A 17,131-nucleotide genomic window follows, 5' to 3' on the forward strand; every position below is an offset into this window, starting at 1 on the left:
AATTAATTATTCATGAGAGGGGCGGGGAGTTAAAACTATGTCTCCTCCCTCCTCACTAAAGCCAACAGTGACAACAATCCGCTGGAGTTTGTGCAGAGCAGAGATTTAATAGGGGAAGGAGAAAACTGTGCTTGTAACGCCGTAGTAATGGACTTATTGCTTTATTTACTATTTGCCTTTTTCTTTTGGTATGGGTAGGATAGAAAAACTTTTTTTTTTTTTTAAATCCCCGCCTCTCTCATTGAAAATTAATTTATTCAAATCTAATCATTTATTAATTTATATTAATAATGCACCAAATAAATAATTTAATCTGCCAAGCAATATAATTCATTGGCCTAACACAGGTGTTGCTGTTGCCAAGAAATGTATTAGGCATTAGTAGATTTATACTGACTAGTCAAGTCACCTTTATTTATATAGCGCTTTTTACAATACAGATTGCATCAAAGCAGCTTTACAGAGATAACAGGAAAATAATGCAACAGTATTAGTTTTTTAGAAGAAAAATAGTGTCACGGTCCAGCTTAAGTAAGTTCAGTGATGGTTCATTTTTGTTGTAAAAAGTTATTAATTTAGTTCATTTATATATCTATCTCTGGAGAAAGCCATGATGACTATATTATATAGACTATTACTGCGTCTTTAGTGGTGCCAGAACTCAATGCATAAACAAATAACATATTTTGGATGTACATACACACTGGTAAAATGACAGATTTTTTTAGAATTTCAATGAAATGATTGTGCAAAATTTTCGTTCGATAATGATTTTTATTTAATATTTTGTATTTTTAAGGGATTTTATGGTACTAAATTATATTTATGCAGAAGTTATAATCCATTTATTCACTTTTTAAGCATGGACTTAAACTGTCATAAATCTTGAATGCTTTGAAGCTCATTAAGTTTGGTCTCTTTTTAAAGAAGACACTTGGCAAGATTTAAAAAGTGAACTTGAATTTTTTTTTTTTTTAATGTACATTTATTGTTATGAAAACTGCACAATTTGTATATGACATATGTATTTTCCAAAATACATTTTACTCTTAAACTGTCTGTAAATCTGTAAAACTGTAAATCTAAACAGGTTGATATCTCAAAAAATGAGCTTTCAGTAAGATTTTGTTTGGCCGATCATGATCTATTCTTATCTGTGACTGAAGGAAACTAAGCGATTTTGTGTTAAAGTTAAATGTTTGGTTGATCTACTGGTCAATATAACACATATGTGTCAGCTCTAAATAATATTGACTCAGTAAAAGATGTTGACTCTTCTCATTTGCTTTAAAGTGTTATTCATACTCTAAATGGCTCGGCTCAGCTTTCATGTACAGATTGTTCATTTATTTACAGTTAATAAATGGTAAATCCTTTTCATCACTTGCGTATGTGCAAAGAAGCCCACAAATTAATAAATAATTTGTTTTCTTTGAGCAAAATATAAGTCAATGTAGTGTTTTTCTTTTGATTTTGGGGTAAAATGTGGCTTGGAGATGTTCTTGACAGGTTTTGAGATGTTCATCCATAGTCTTTTTCAATAACACATAATAATATATAACGCAATAATCAGAAAATACACCCACATTTGGCCCTTGTGTCTCCTCTGAAATAGGAAAAAAGCACATTGGAGAGAGAGCAGCAGTTTTGTGGCACTGGTTTTATTGCAGACTTGCAGACCTTACAAAATAAGAGTGAGTTAAACATGAGCTCGAGCTGCGGATCAAAAGGCCACTTTATTCTATTGAGAATAAGATACTATTATCTGCTTCATTCTGACCTGCACTTTCACAAATCAGTCCCAAGGTAATTACATAACACTCTGGTGCTAAATAGATTGACTCCCATAGCATAAAAATACATTTGCTATTAGAAATATGCATTTACTGATGTCCTGTATAAGGATGTCTGCTTAGCATGGACAGTCCTGGATCAGTTATAATAATTTTCAAGCTAAAAATCAAGCAAAAGGATTGTCTTTTTTTACCATAAGCCTTCAAAACTCTCAGAAAAAAGGTACAAAAGCTGTCACTGGTGCACTACTCTTTCAAAAGGTACACCTTTGTACCTGAAGAGGGCATATTAGTACCTCAAAAGTACATCTCGGTACCAAAAGTGTATAAAGGGTACCATCTCAGTGACAGCTTTTGTACCATTTTTTTCTAAAGGGGGTGAAGCATTGCCTCGCTTAATCTATACAGACAGTCTTGTGGATAGATGTACATAGTGCAGGAGGGGGTGATAAGGCAGAAATGATTCATATCGTCTAACACGGTGAATATTTCTTAGTCTGTGAAGAGGCTTCGATTCAGACATCTGTTGATACATTCACACATGGTTGTGATGTGTTTGTGTATATGTCGAGGTTGTCCGTTTATTTCGTTTTGGTGTGTTGTTGATGAAGTCCAAGCTTCTGCGACTGGAGGAAATGACATCGGCCACAAACTTGGTGCAGTCCGAGCACACATCTCTCAGGTTGCAGCCTGCGGCGTACAGGTGTGGAAACTCCTCCTCGACTGAGTGTCTGGAGAGAGAACACAGAGACCTGCAGAGAAACACACACACACACACACACACACACACACACACACACACACACACACATTCTGTATAATGACAGATCTCATGTCGCAAATAAAATGACTATGAATTCTGTTTAATACAAAGTTAAGCTCAATCACAGTTCACATTTACTTATACAGTGCTTTATAAAATAGATTGTTTAAAAACAGCTTCACAGAAAATAAAAGTAGGCTATGGTATTTTATTATAAGGTGTCCTTGTTATTGTAATTATACTTTTAAGTACTGAGTAATATTAATTAACTACATGTACTTGCAACAGGGTTTGGTTTAGGGTTAGTTACATGCAGTTATGCATCATTAGCTATTACTAAAATATCTACATGTAACGTGTAGCACTATAAAAAATAAAGTGTTACCAAAAGTATTAGTGTTGAAAAAGTCTTTAATTATAAAACAAATTCCATTGAACTATAAAGTAGCTCTACAGAAGACAATGGTGTCTTTATTCAGCTCAAGACAGTTCAGTGTTGATTCAGTTCAATAACAGTGAAAAGTTTAGCAATTATGATACAAATTAAATTATACGTCTGAATTTGTGGCATAATGTTGATTAACACACGAAAAAGTTGACACCCCTTTTGCTTTAAAGAAAAGCACAAATCAAGGTTACAGTGAGATACTTGGGGCCAATTTTTTTGTAAGATTTGAAAGCAAAATTATAAAGCTTAGAATTGTTTCTTTTTTCTTTTTAAACGTACATTCATTCCTGTTAAAACTTGTGTATTATTCGAGCTGTGACGTCGTGTTATGGTCGTTTTAGGGTAATTAGGCATTACATTAATATTCAACAATATTATTGATCTGTCTGTACTGACGTTGTTGTATGAAAACTGAACTGAACTGGACGATGACATCATTTTGTGCAGAGCTGCTTTATAGATGAAATGAACTAATTTAATAATTGATGATTTTTTACAACGGAACTGAACCAACACTGAACTGACTTCAGCTGAACAACAGCCGAAATGTATCATTTTCCTGTTTATCACTGTGAAGCTGCTTTAAAACAATCTGACTTGACAAAAGTTGCAACACTATATCCAATTATAGCCAATGTTTCAATGAAGTTATAACATTTGATATAACTTAACATAAAAAAAGGTTAGTATTTTTTCACAATAAAATCATGTTAACATGACAGTATTTTAACATTTACCGATCAGCTTCATTTATTTCTATTCTAATGCCTCACTACAGATTTTCTTTTTTTGTTTAAGAAAAAAGGGACAGGACAAAATTATTTTTTGTAGTAGTTATCATTACATTATGCCACAAGTGATGTTGACTGAACTTAACTTATATTGAAGCCGCAATAATCCTTTACCAATCAGGGCTGCTACAAAATACAGTTTTTTTTAAATGCATCAATGTGCGTTGCAGTGATATCACAAAACGACACATATTCAAATACACTCTCCTTCTCTTGATACACATACCTGTACACTAATACACAGACTAGATCAACCACTTTTTAAAAGTTAAATCCCATGTTAGTGAACCACCTTGTGTTGTGACAGAACTGTTTTGAACATTTAAAAATATTTTTGTCTAGCAAAATTTCATTTCTTCACATTTCTTGACTAGTTGTCCACTTTATATCTAAATACACTTAATAACACTCTTGATGTCATGATTCCTGTCTTGTGTTCCCGTTGTCTGGACTTGTTATTTCCTGTTCTGTGCCATGTTTTGTAGTCCTTTGTAGTTTTTCTGGTTTATTAGTCTTCCCAGCTGTTTCTAATTAGCCACACCCCCTTGTTATCTTGTTTAGCTTGTTTGTCCCTGTGTATTTATAGCCCTTGTGTTTCACTTGTTACTTGGTTAAGTTGTTGTACGTGTAATGGTTGCCTCTGTGATTCCCCTGGTTTTGTTCCTTTGATCTTTGAGTTCTGTGTTCCCTGTTTCTTGTTACTTTATTAAATAACCCTGCGTTTAGATATTGTCTTCTCCTGTCTTCCTCAGCAACGTTACAGAACAACTGACCACTATGGATCTAGCAGGTATCCGGAACCCAATGAGCAAAATGTGTTCAATTTATCAGTATGATTGCAGCATTGAAAATTATGTGGAGGAGTTCCTTTTTTATGGTCACCTCGTTCCTGGTAATGATGCTATGCTAAAGGACTGTTTCTGGAGTGGACTAGAACAGGACATTAGCTTAAATTTACCAGAGGAAGACCCCAGCTGGACCCTGGCACAGTATATTGACTTTGTCCTGCAGTTTTGTGGATCCCCCTTCACTGTAGGAGAGATGGAGAAGGGTGTTATCACGTCTGCCGATCCAGAGACCGTTCACGTCACGTCTGCCGATCCAGAGACCGTTCACGTCACGTCTGCCGATCCAGAGACCGTTCACGTCACGTCTGCCGATCCAGAGACCGTTCACGTCACGTCTGCCGATCCAGAGACCGTTCACGTCACGTCTGCCGATCCAGAGACCGTTCACGTCACGTCTGCCGATCCAGAGACCGTTCACGTCACGTCTGCCGATCCAGAGACCGTTCACGTCACGTCTGCCGATCCAGAGACCGTTCACGTCACGTCTGCCGATCCAGAGACCGTTCACGTCACGTCTGCCGATCCAGAGACCGTTCACGTCACGTCTGCCGATCCAGAGACCGTTCACGTCACGTCTGTTCCAGTGTCTCCGGACAAGATGGCCGCCGCCGAGCCAGTGTCTCCGGACAAGATGGCCGCCGCCGAGCCAGTGTCTCCGGACAAGATGGCCGCCGCCGAGCCAGTGTCTCCGGACAAGATGGCCGCCGCCGAGCCAGTGTCTCCGGACAAGATGGCCGCCGCCGAGCCAGTGTCTCCGGACAAGATGGCCGCCGCCGAGCCAGTGTCTCCGGACAAGATGGCCGCCGCCGAGCCAGTGTCTCCGGACAAGATGGCCGCCGCCGAGCCAGTGTCTCCGGACAAGATGGCCGCCGTCGAGCCAGTGTCTCCGGACAAGATGGCCGCCGCCGAGCCAGTGTCTCCGGACAAGATGGCCGCCGCCGAGCCAGTGTCTCCGGACAAGATGGCCGCCGCCGAGCCAGTGTCTCCGGACAAGATGGCCGCCGCCGAGCCAGTGTCTCCGGACAAGATGGCCGCCGCCGAGCCTGTGTCTGTTCCTGTGCCTGAGCCAGTGTGTGTTCCTGAGCTGGTGCCTGCTCCAGCCTATTACCCCATAGCTGCCCCCAAGAAAATTTTTGGGGGGGTGGGGGGCTGGGCAGTAGGTCCCGCGATGGGACCATGGAGGCAGCGCCGCCATGGTCTCCTGAACTGCCGGCTCCACGGTGGCCACCCGAAGGGTCTTCTCCGCCAGGGCCACTCGAGGGGTCTTCTCCGCCCTGGTCGCCTGCACTGCCTGCTCCGCCCTGGCCTCCCGTCTTGCCTCAGTCTCCAGGTCCTCTTCCATTCCACGGACCTGGCCCTCCATCCCTCCCCCATTTGCCTCTGTGATTCCCCTGGTTTTGTTCCTTTGATCTTTGAGTTCTGTGTTCCCTGTTTCTTGTTACTTTATTAAGTAACCCTGCGTTTAGATCCTCGTCTTCTCCTGTCTTCCTCAGCAACGTTACACTTGACCTCAGTATAGCTAGGGTCCCTCCTTCAATTTATAGGATTTTTATGCCTTTTTATTATCCACTGCCATAAACTGTAAGTCTGATTTAGTTTACAAAGTAATACATTTCCTCAACACTAGATGTACAATTTGTCATATTATTCATGGTAGAACAAACAAATTCAGAGTTATTTAATAATTATGGTTAGGGGAATTTTTCTTCAGGTTTGTATTGCTTTTACAAAGCCTAAATAAAAGCAATAATCATGCTGAACACCACACTGAAAAACAAATGGTGTAGAAACAATTTTCACTCAGAAATTGCTAGGAAATTTAATAATTACAAAGAAACTGCAAGTAACACATTCAATTAAACATGAAACTTTGAAGTAGAAAGTCTGAAACTCTATTTTCTTGTAAAACATACCACAATAATCTTTGTTTTATTTACAACCTTGAAAAATCAACAAATTACAGAGCACTAATTAGTGAGTGTGATGAGAGGAGACCGGGTTGAGTCAGAATGCTGTCGACATAAGTAAAGTCTCCTCCTACTTATGCAAAGTTGTGTCGATTTTACTTGTAAAACACTGGTAATCACCAGCGACTACAGGCTAATATGTATTGATTGTTAAACTGATTTTAACCCATATCAAATGCTTACTGGACAAGCCCTGACTACAGTAATATATACTGGACGTTTAGGCCTATTTGGTCTTTTAAACTGTGGGGCGAATAACAAACAAGCATAGTTAACATTTTTTTTAGGATGTGAGCACAGACTGTTCCCAGTGTGGAATGTGGCTGTAATCCTTTAACTTAGACATAGTATATATTTACTCACTTATAGACATCACTCTTGTGACTCTTCGCACTGCTGTGAAATCCCACAGTGTACACTGGAATGTGTGCCATCTTTTTGTAGGGAATCTTCATCTGTTAAAAGGACAAATTAAAGCAAAATCACTCATGGAGTTTGTGAGTTTGAAATAATGTGTTATTAGAATTAATTGAGAAAACAGAGTTTAGCAAACAATTTTAAACAAGAAGCCCGTGGTCCTCAAATGGCGGGAGAGCAGGCAGGTAATAATAGACATAAAACAATTATGTTATGACATAACATATAATACAATAATCATGCAAAAAGCAAGTTAGCAAAAATAAATAAACATATTTGCTTTTGGAAGATATAATTTGTTGCTGACATTGAAAGCTGTGCATCCAATCAAACAATTATTATATTTTGGAGTAAATTCATCTATTACTGGCAGATGCCAACATTGTATGACATTGTCCCATCCTCAAAAAACATGATCAAAAATACACAGACTAAAACACACATTAAATATGGGTTCACTTGCCATTATAATGCTATTACCTAGCTTCACTGGGTATAGAAAATGTTAAATAAATAGATATAGATAACTAAAAAAAAACTTTCAATATGAAAATATGATTTCAGGCCTCTAAAGATGCTGATAAGAACATTTTTTTCAACAACTTTTATACAACGTCCAATGTCAAATCTGTTTGCTATGATCATTTGGCGAGAACTACTCATGATATGTGGATGGCCAAGGTTGTAAAGTAACATCTTTGTTACATGGATAACACTAAACACTGAAACATATTGGGGTGTCAAACTCCGTTCCTGGAGGGCCACTGGGCAAATTTCAATGGGAAGTGAGCATCCCTGTGCCCTACTCACTCCGAAGTGCAGAGCCTTTGTGCAGAAGTGGGACTTTTGAGACAGCAGGGCACTTGCGTGTCAATGTAGTTTGGAACGCACTTGGCGAAGGGAGCAACTAAAGACCACATCATTTCCTCATTAGCTTCACATGGAGTGTTGCCAAGACAACGCAAGGCAGCGACAACAGGAATATCTTATTTTTGCTGTTAATTTGATACAGATGAATATACATTTATAATGAAGTTTTTAAAATATGCTTTTATGTGTGAGTGTGTGTGTTCCTGATCTGCTCCTAACTCTATAAGTTAAGCACTAAACATAAAGCATTAAACACATTTCTTACCTATGAAACTTTTTTTAAACTTAATATGAAAAGCATGACAACAATGTGTGTAATTTATCACAACAAAACAAAACAAATTGAATTATTCTGTTTATACGTTAACTCCAACTAGATTTAAAATGAATCACAAGGTCACCCTGGGTCACATGACCATAAATCATTAAATTACTTCTTTGTCATGTTCCCTTCACTAACGGACTAGTGGAAGGGCCCTTCGTGAAGGGACTCGTTTGTTCACTTTCTTTTGAAACGCCTCTATAAATGGCGCCCCTTACCGAAGTGCCCTTGAAGGGTGCAAAAATGCTGTTTGGGATTCGCCTACTGTCCTAGAGTTCAGCTCCAACCCTAATTAAACACCTGAACCAACTAATCAAGGTCTTTGAGATGAAACGTCCAGGCAGGTGTTTTGGAGCTGGTTGGAGTTACAGTCTGCAGGACAGCAGCCCTACAGCAGCGGAGTTTGACACATGTGCTACTATAGAGCTTAATGAGGTTTATATGAAATAAATATTTAGTACCTTTGCACTACAACAGTTGCAGACAGACCTAAAAGAGAAAGAATCACAACTGAATGTTCAAAACAGTGAATCAGACCATGATAACATTCCTTGTTCCAGTTAATATCTACGATATATAATATCTATGTAAATATTTATGAAAATTAAACTGAGACCTTTTACACAGGAGGCACCTGGACGGCCATGAAAACAGTGGAAACTTTACTCGACAACAGCAACATATCTGAGAAACAAGATGAACAAAACAAAGACAAACACAGTTTTCATTGGGCTGTTGGACTGATGTTCCTCAAATTATCCATGAATCATATACAGACATTCACACCTTGCCCTTCCTCAGATTATTAAAAAGCTCTTTGTTCTGCATGTATTTCTCCATCTCAGCCTTGACAAGTATCCGGCGCACGTTGATGACCTCATCCACTGTTAAGGCCAGACTGTCGACTGGATGACAGAATTCCTCCTGTGTGGGAGGGAGATAAAGAAGGTCCTTCAGTCTGTAACAATTTTACAATAATGTAGTCCACTTACAATAGATCACTATAGGGGGAAATTTTGTTAAATATGTTCGTTTAAAGAAACAAAGGCAAATAATTGTCCGTGGTAATCGACAGCATGTTACAGATGCTGCCCACTTAATTCCTTTAAGAACTGGGGCAAAATACCAATACCACTGACCATCCACTGACGTCTCGAGAGCCCATGAGACGCTGCAGCACTTCCTGCACCTTCATTGCTTGTGTCATCTGAGCTAAAGGAGTGACAGGTGGACTGGGGCATCCTGTCAAACACAGGGAATGAGGCTGGAGAAAAAAAGAAAAAGAAAAAAGAAGGAGAAGAGAGAAAGACAGTCAGGCATCTTTATATATACAGTATACCATCTATCTGCTAAATCTGCTTAAACATGCTATCAATGTGCTCAAACATGCTAAAATATTCTAGCTTGAAGGGATAGTTCAGCCAAAAATGAAAATTCTGTCATTAATTACCCGTAAGATCTTCGTTCATCTTCGGAACACAAATGAAGAAATTTTTGATGAAATCCGATGGCTCAGGGTGGGCTCCATTGAAAGCTATTTAATTAACACTTTGAAGGCCCAGAAAGGTAGGAAAGACATCATTAAAATAGTCCATGTGACTACAGTGGTTTAACCTTAATTTTATGAAGCAACGAGAATACTTTTTGTGCAGCAAAAAAAAAACAGACTTTATTCAACAATTTCTTCTCTTACGTATCAGTCTCTGACATGCCTAACACCACAACGCATGCGTAACCTCGCGTGCGTCTTCCTCTGCTTGTAGGTCATATTTCAGAACGCCAGCTCCTGCACGCATGAGTCGTGGTGTTCTCGTGAATGCGCGCCCCTGAGCCATCGGATTTCATCAAAAATATCTTAATTTGTGTTCCAAAGATGAACGAAGGTCTTATAGGTTTGAAACGACATGAGGGTGAGTAATTAATGACAGAATTTTCATTTTTGGGTGAACTATTCCTGTAAACATCTATTGGAGGCAACTGTAACGCTAAATCCAAAGGAAGATGAAGATGATGAGAATATAATACCAGGTTTATTTCAGTAACAGCCAACATGCAAGACAGTGTGTTTACAACAATACTGGACAATGAACAGAATAAAGAGAGGAATTTAAATACACAGTGATGATCAACTAAAAGACGAACAGCTGTGACGATTAGTGTTCGTGTCCATGGTAACAGATCAGTGGCTGGCAAACACAGACAAAGAAACATGTGATGAATGAAAACAAACTAGACGTCATGCAAGCAAACTAACTTAACATAAATGTGACATCACACCCCCCTCCGGCAAGGCACAACCTCACACCATAACGAAAATATGGCAGAGGGAGGGATGGATGGGGTTTAAGAGGTGGATGAAGAGCTGGTGAAGGGATGGTGACAGTAGATGACAGAGGAGTGAAGTGATGATGACGATCCCCTGGAGAAAATGGTTGAGATAGTCCGCTAGAACAGGCCCAGAGCTTGCCAGTGCCGACAATCAGTGGTGCAGAGGCTGACGACAACTGGGGGACGGCCGAACGGAGACAAGGCCGATGGATCCACAGGCACAGACGGAGAGCCGATGGAAACGAGCGACATCGCTGGCACTGGAGACCAAGGTGATTCGGCAGCGACAAACTTTGAAGCTTTACACGAAGGCTGAGGTGGAGCCGGTGTGACGGAGGACAGAGGCGACGACGAGGGGAAGGAGGAACCCGCTGCAGCTGTAGGGGTGGAGGGATGGAACGCAGCAGATGGCCTGCAAGTTTGTGTTGGAAATAGAGTGGTGACTGACCATGGGGGAGCCAGCAGGACGAGGGTCTCCGGTGGAGCCGAAGGTGCGAGGAGCCACAGCGAAGCCGATAGGTCGGCAGGCCGAGATGGAGCGAAGAGATCAGAGGCCGGAGGTGGAGCCACAGGATCCTCTCGAACTGGCGCTGCAGGGGGATGCACGACCTGCGGCTCCACGTCACAGGGACTCCCCGGAGATGGCACAGGGCTGTAGACCTCCGGCAGCGGTGGGGCTGGAGGACTGGCTAAGCTTCGCAGTGCCACAAAACTTGACAGAACCACGGTAAGGATAACACAGTCCATGCAGATCGATGAAGTGAAGAGATCATAGTTCATTCAGTCCTTAGTGCTGTCCAGAAAAAGTGATGAAGGGTGGGGGTCAATTCTTCCTTATTGAAGTCTATCAGCCAGTCTATCATTTTCCGCTGTCACTACTCCCTCGTCTGCTGATGTAGCGGGCTCACACCCCTGGTCAGACTCCCTGTGGAGCTCCACTTCCGGGGCGAGGGTCAGCGCTGTCCTCTTCTCCTCGGGCTCTGGCTAACGCGGCGTAGTGGGCGGAAGCCCTCCATCTGCGGGGGGCTCACACGAATCTTCCTCAGTAGAAGTTGGTGATTCGGGCTCTGGATCTGGCTGTGTCCTGGATCGAGGATGGACTCTCTCCAGACACCTGATGATGGCTTCCTGCCAGTTCAGTACAGAGGTGTCAACGGGGTGATGGTAATTTGCCCCGACCAGAACAGTGACTTCAGGGTCACGTCATCAAAAGGGCAGGGGATAGCGAGACTGCAAAACTCCTCTGAAAAGATAAAACATTTGTGGCTCTTCTGAGCCACTGCAGCGAATTTCAAGGAGTAATCCCAATTTAATTGGTATTCTGTAACGCTCAATCCATTGGAAGATGAAGATGAATATAATACAAGGTTTATTTAAGTAAGGATAGACAGCCAACATGCAAGACAGCATGTTAACATGAACAATACTGGACAATGAACAGAACAAAGGTAGGAACTTAAATACACGGTGATGATTAACTAAAAGACGAACAGCTGTGATGATTAGTGTTAGTGTCCATGATAACAGATCAGTAGTGGCAAACACAGACAAAGAAACATGTGATGAATGAAAACAAACTAGACGTCATGACAGCAAACTAACTGAACATAAATGACAGCTACATGGCTTTTAAATTCACGCTTTTAAAACTACAAAAAAACCTTTTAACGTCAAGCCTTGATACTTAATTTATGGCCAGGCCTTCTCAAGTCAACATCAAAGTTTGTGTAAACAAACTTTTTTTTAAACCTGATGTGTGTCAATATTTGAATGTTAAAATATTTAAATGTTAAAATTCTACTATCCAGGTTTAAATGCAGCATGAAACATTTGTGATTGTTGTTTCTTCCCTATTGTGACTTATCCGAGTCGAGTGTAGAGGCTTCTCAAACGAGAAAGAATATAGGACGGGACCTCATTTTGTCATTTTCGATAAATGACTCGACGCAAATCTAAAATGGTAGATTTAGGTAGATGAAGAGGGAGATGGTGGATTTCTCGCCGGAGGTGGTGAGGGGAGTCCTCGGCGTCTTGGCATGTGTGGGGTGGATCATGTGAGCCGGTGTCCCCGATTTGAGGACGGAGGCTCGATGATGTTGGTGGTTGGAGAAGGATTATAGTAATAAGAAGAAGAAGAATCGTCATCAGCAGGGAAGAGCTCTATCTCAGACATGACAGCAAAAGGGCAGGGCCAAATGCTGTGAAACTATCATGGGACAGAGGTGAGGGAAGGATATATTTATACCGGCTTCCTCTTGTGCTGATTGGTTGATTACCTGAACGTGCTCCTCCCGAACTTTGTTACATAAAACTTCATTTAATGAATGGTTTAGTTCTTCATGAGTCATACACATGATTATCTGTGCATCAGTTAGGCATGAATTAAAGCATATTAGTGTACTCGTATTGTTTCACGAGTTCACACTTACATACAATTAGAGGGGGTTAAGTTTAATGTGTATTTGGCGTGCTATCCGGGGGGAGGGCTCAGAGCTCGGAGTTCGGCCCGAAACCAGAGTACTCCCCCCTGTATGTAAGTGGTTAGGACTAGAAGTGTGGAGAAGGGGTGGTGGAGGGATGCTGATGGATTGAGGTGAGACTGCTGAATATATACACCTCTTACCATTGATTGCTGAGTGCTCTCCACTTGTGTTAATTATATGAACGTGCTCCTCCCGAACTTTGTTAATAAAACATCATAAAGTGTTACCCTCACGGGGCAGAGGTTGAAAACCAGCTCCTGAACATTTCTGTGTGCATGCTATTTATTTAGATGGTGGACCTGCACCAAGACTCTCCCCTGTGAAGGCCTCATCGACACGACAGCCATCCTCAACAAACACGTCTCCATACCGGCGTGATGACTCCGATCTTCAACCAGATGGAACTGGATAATATTCTGAATGTTCTGATCCAATCTGACTTCTGACGTATAATGCTGCCTGAATCATAATCACACACTGTTTGTTCGTTGGCCAGTTCTCCCCCCGACTCAGACTGGTTTCTCCCAAGTTTTTTTCTCCATTCTGTCACCTGATGGAGTTTTGGTTCACTGTCGCCTTTGGCTTTTGGCTTGCTTAGTTGGGGACATTTAATATTCAACAATATTATTGATCTGCCTGCATTGACACCATTATATGAGAACTGAACTGAGTTGGACGATGACATCAGCAGAAAACAGACCTGTTATCACTGTAAAGCTGCTTTGAAACAATCTGTATTGTAAAAAGCGCTATATAAATAAAGGTGACTTGATGTGTTGTTCGCGAATGAGTCGGCTCTATGAGCCGGCTGCTTTAAGTGAACGGTGAGAGTTGGTTCCTGTCTGAGAGCCATTTTTCCTTTTTGTATATTAATACGAGACAGAATAATATTATTATACTTTCGCTACACTGCTCAGCCACACGTCAAGAAGTCACTAACCGGCGATTCGTCGCACGCACATAGGCTACAGTATAGGCTACACATTAATATAACATTCAGTCACTGCATGGCGTGTGTGTGGTCGAGCAATACGGCGAAAAGATCATCCTTAAATATTGGGTCAGAAAACAAGATGAGTAACACACGCAAACGAAGCAGCATTTGTAAGGTAAAACTATCATATTAAGCAGGGACTATAAAGAGTCGGAATTCCCATCATGAGGAAACATCGATTAGTCACGTGTTTTTAATGTTCACTACGTCAGAATTTATTAGGCAAATGCATTTCCATCTCCCATTATTCGCATACACTTTTTCGCACAAGTCAAAAACCATCTCAAGCGAACGTAAAACCTTTCATTCATAAAAAGGGATTTTTATTTGAAATTTGGCATTTCCATCACTCATTTCTGATGCAATACTTCAAAATGCGCATAAAAACAGGGTCATGAAAACACATCCGATATTCTCCCAATTTTTTACGTTCAATTAAGACATAGCCGACTGTGTTTACATGAATTCTTGCCAAAACATTTTGACATAATTTTGTGAGTATTTGTCCATTCAAGCACGAAAAGACACGAAAGAGACCTCAATTCAATATTCGTGCACTGTCTGAGAGGCGGCTTATATGTGCGCAAAGAAAACCGAACCGAATTAAGCTCTCTTTTCACGCCGTCACGCTTTTTCAGATTTATCCATATTTCTGGTCTTCTGTTTCTCTCAGACGTTTACATTTTTTAATGTTTTATGAGACCAAGAGGCAACCTTCCGGTCTCTCTCTTGAATACAACACGGAAGTGACTTAAACTGCAGTTCATCGATTGGCCGATAGAGACAGGCTCCAAAAGAAAGTAAATCCCATAGACCCCCATGTTAAAATGCCCGACTTTACAGCAGAAAAAAGCAGCCTGGCGCAAAAAGTGGTTTTGGTCTATATAGCTAATTTTGCCCTTCATGACAACTGTGAGGGGTGTGAATTTTTTTTATAACTCATCGGTTTAAATTATATTATGCCTTAAAGTTCTGCATAATTAAGGGAGTGGCCACTTAAGTGACAGGTGGATTGCCGCTAGTGTCACTACTAGCCGTTTGTCTGCTGTCTGTTCGCGTCACGTCACCTCAGCTAATCCCGCCTTTTTGTCCATTTTCGGTTATCCGGGAGTGACGCGCAGTGACCACTGATCTATATAGAATGAATCTAAATAGAATGTCACTATATAGATCAGTGGCAGTGATGCGCTTCCAAGATGGTGATGGCCGGAACATTCGGGTGACGTAACGGACACTACGTCCATTGTTTTATACAGTCTATGATGTCCTGTTGGGTAGATCAGCACATAACAGTTCAAATGTGTGCATCTACCACGCAGGACATCAGTTCTGACTGGATCTCTTCCCAAATCATCACTCCCTAACATTTTCATCTCGTTTTGTCTAGATTTAAATAGATTTTTGTCATATTTTTTTGTCATTCAAAACTGTTTTTTAATCGTCTCGTTTTCATCAGTGAAAAAATGTAGTTGACGAAAACTATGACAAAATGTATTCATCAACGAAATTAACATTGCCTTACGGCACACTGAAAATGCAACCCGTACTTGTATTGCATTTTGAATTGGAGTCTGATGCATTTTGTAATATACTGACACACAAAAAATTGCTTGTGTAGCTAGAAGCATCAGCATTCATTTACTTGTGTAGAGCATGTGCTGGGTCGGGTCTAAGGAGTAACTAGCTACAGTAGCAATAGAGTGTTGCAGGGATAACGTCAAAACCCTGAAGACTAATCTTCAAGATTTTCCTATAGGGTTTTATAATGAGGTTTTTCAGTTTATGAGTAAAATAAGGTCTATGGACAACATAACTTGACGATACTTGGACATTTTGTTCTACAACGTTGTGGCAATGGGGGCGTGGTTTAGCGAGGTCTGCAACGGGAGAGAGAGACAGAGGACGAGTAAGTAGGTTAAGATCAAATGATAAACATCTCTCTCTTGTTTCAGTAATTGGGGTGGAGAGACCAACAGGAAATGAGGAACGGGAGAGACACAAACTGGGACTCGCAAGCACGACTGGAGCAGAGAGGAACTGCTGAGTTAAACCGACGAACAGTGAAAAGATTATTGATTTAATTTGATGTGGCTGCGCTGAGCGCCCATATTTTACTTTATGTTTTGAAGAGTGCTAGAAGCAAAAATTCAGGTTTTTACGAGTCCCAGTAAGCTGACCCCTGTCTTCTTTCTTGCCCCACTCTGAACCTTACCACAAACATAAACTACACACACTCACACCCCAAACGTTCTTATCTAGTTACTTATTTGAAACATACATTTAAAAATAAATAAATAAATAAATTAAAGAAATATTTTTATTAATAAAATAAAGATTACAGCTTCTAATTTCACCTTTTTGGGTAACACTTTATAATAATGTTCAGTTGTAAGTCATTAATAAGTGGTTAGTTAATGATGAACTAATCATTTACAGAACATTCATAGATGATTAGCAAGTGATATACTAACATTTTATGTATGTTTTGTAAATTTCGTTACAAGTCATTTACAAGTGATTAGTAAATGATTAACTAATTATTTATGAAACATGACTGCGTTCATAAATGATTAATAAGTGATATGTTCATTATTTTATGTATGTTTTGTAGATTCAGTTATAAGTCATTTACAATTGATTAGTTAATGATTAACTAATCATTTACAAAACATGACTATGCGTTTCATAAATGTTTAATAAATGATGTTACATTTTTTGGTGACACTTTACAATGAGGTTCCTTTATTAAACATTAGTTAATGTATTAACTAACATGAACTAACAATAATCAATACATTTATTACTGTTTTTGTTAATCTTTGTTAATGTTAGTTAATAAAAATAAAGCTGTTCATTGTTTGTTCATATTAGTTCACAGTGCATTAACTAGATTTGAATAAAGTATTAGTAAATGTTGAAATTAACATTAACAAAGATGAACAAATGCTGTGTAAGTGCAGTTCATTATTAGGTAATGTTAACTAATGTAGTTAACTAATGAACCTTATTGTAAAGTGTTACCCATTTTTTTTGTATGTTTTGCTCACATCAGGTGCACAGTTGTGTCAAAAGCTAGTTTAGTCAAAGCTAGACTAAAGACACATCTC

At 40.1% G+C, this 17,131-nt stretch overlaps 1 protein-coding gene across 1 annotated transcript in view; it reads right to left on the reverse strand.

Moving 5' to 3' along the window:
- Nucleotides 1-1,649: 1,649 nt before the first annotated feature.
- spire2 (spire-type actin nucleation factor 2) overlaps nucleotides 1,650-17,131 on the reverse strand; it is a 63,186-nt gene continuing 47,704 nt past the window's right edge. The window contains exons 10-15 of the mRNA XM_079860185.1: nucleotides 9,359-9,483; nucleotides 9,006-9,143; nucleotides 8,836-8,903; nucleotides 8,681-8,708; nucleotides 6,974-7,065; nucleotides 1,650-2,545 (exon numbers count right to left, since the gene is read on the reverse strand). Of these exons, the coding sequence (XP_079716311.1) occupies nucleotides 2,329-2,545; nucleotides 6,974-7,065; nucleotides 8,681-8,708; nucleotides 8,836-8,903; nucleotides 9,006-9,143; nucleotides 9,359-9,483 (668 nt within the window). The 3' untranslated portion in view covers nucleotides 1,650-2,328. The remainder of the gene's footprint in view (nucleotides 2,546-6,973; nucleotides 7,066-8,680; nucleotides 8,709-8,835; nucleotides 8,904-9,005; nucleotides 9,144-9,358; nucleotides 9,484-17,131) is intronic.

Source organism: Squalius cephalus (genome assembly GCF_949319135.1).
Source record: "Squalius cephalus genome assembly, chromosome: 23".
In the NCBI taxonomy this organism is placed as follows: domain Eukaryota; kingdom Metazoa; phylum Chordata; class Actinopteri; order Cypriniformes; family Leuciscidae; genus Squalius; species Squalius cephalus.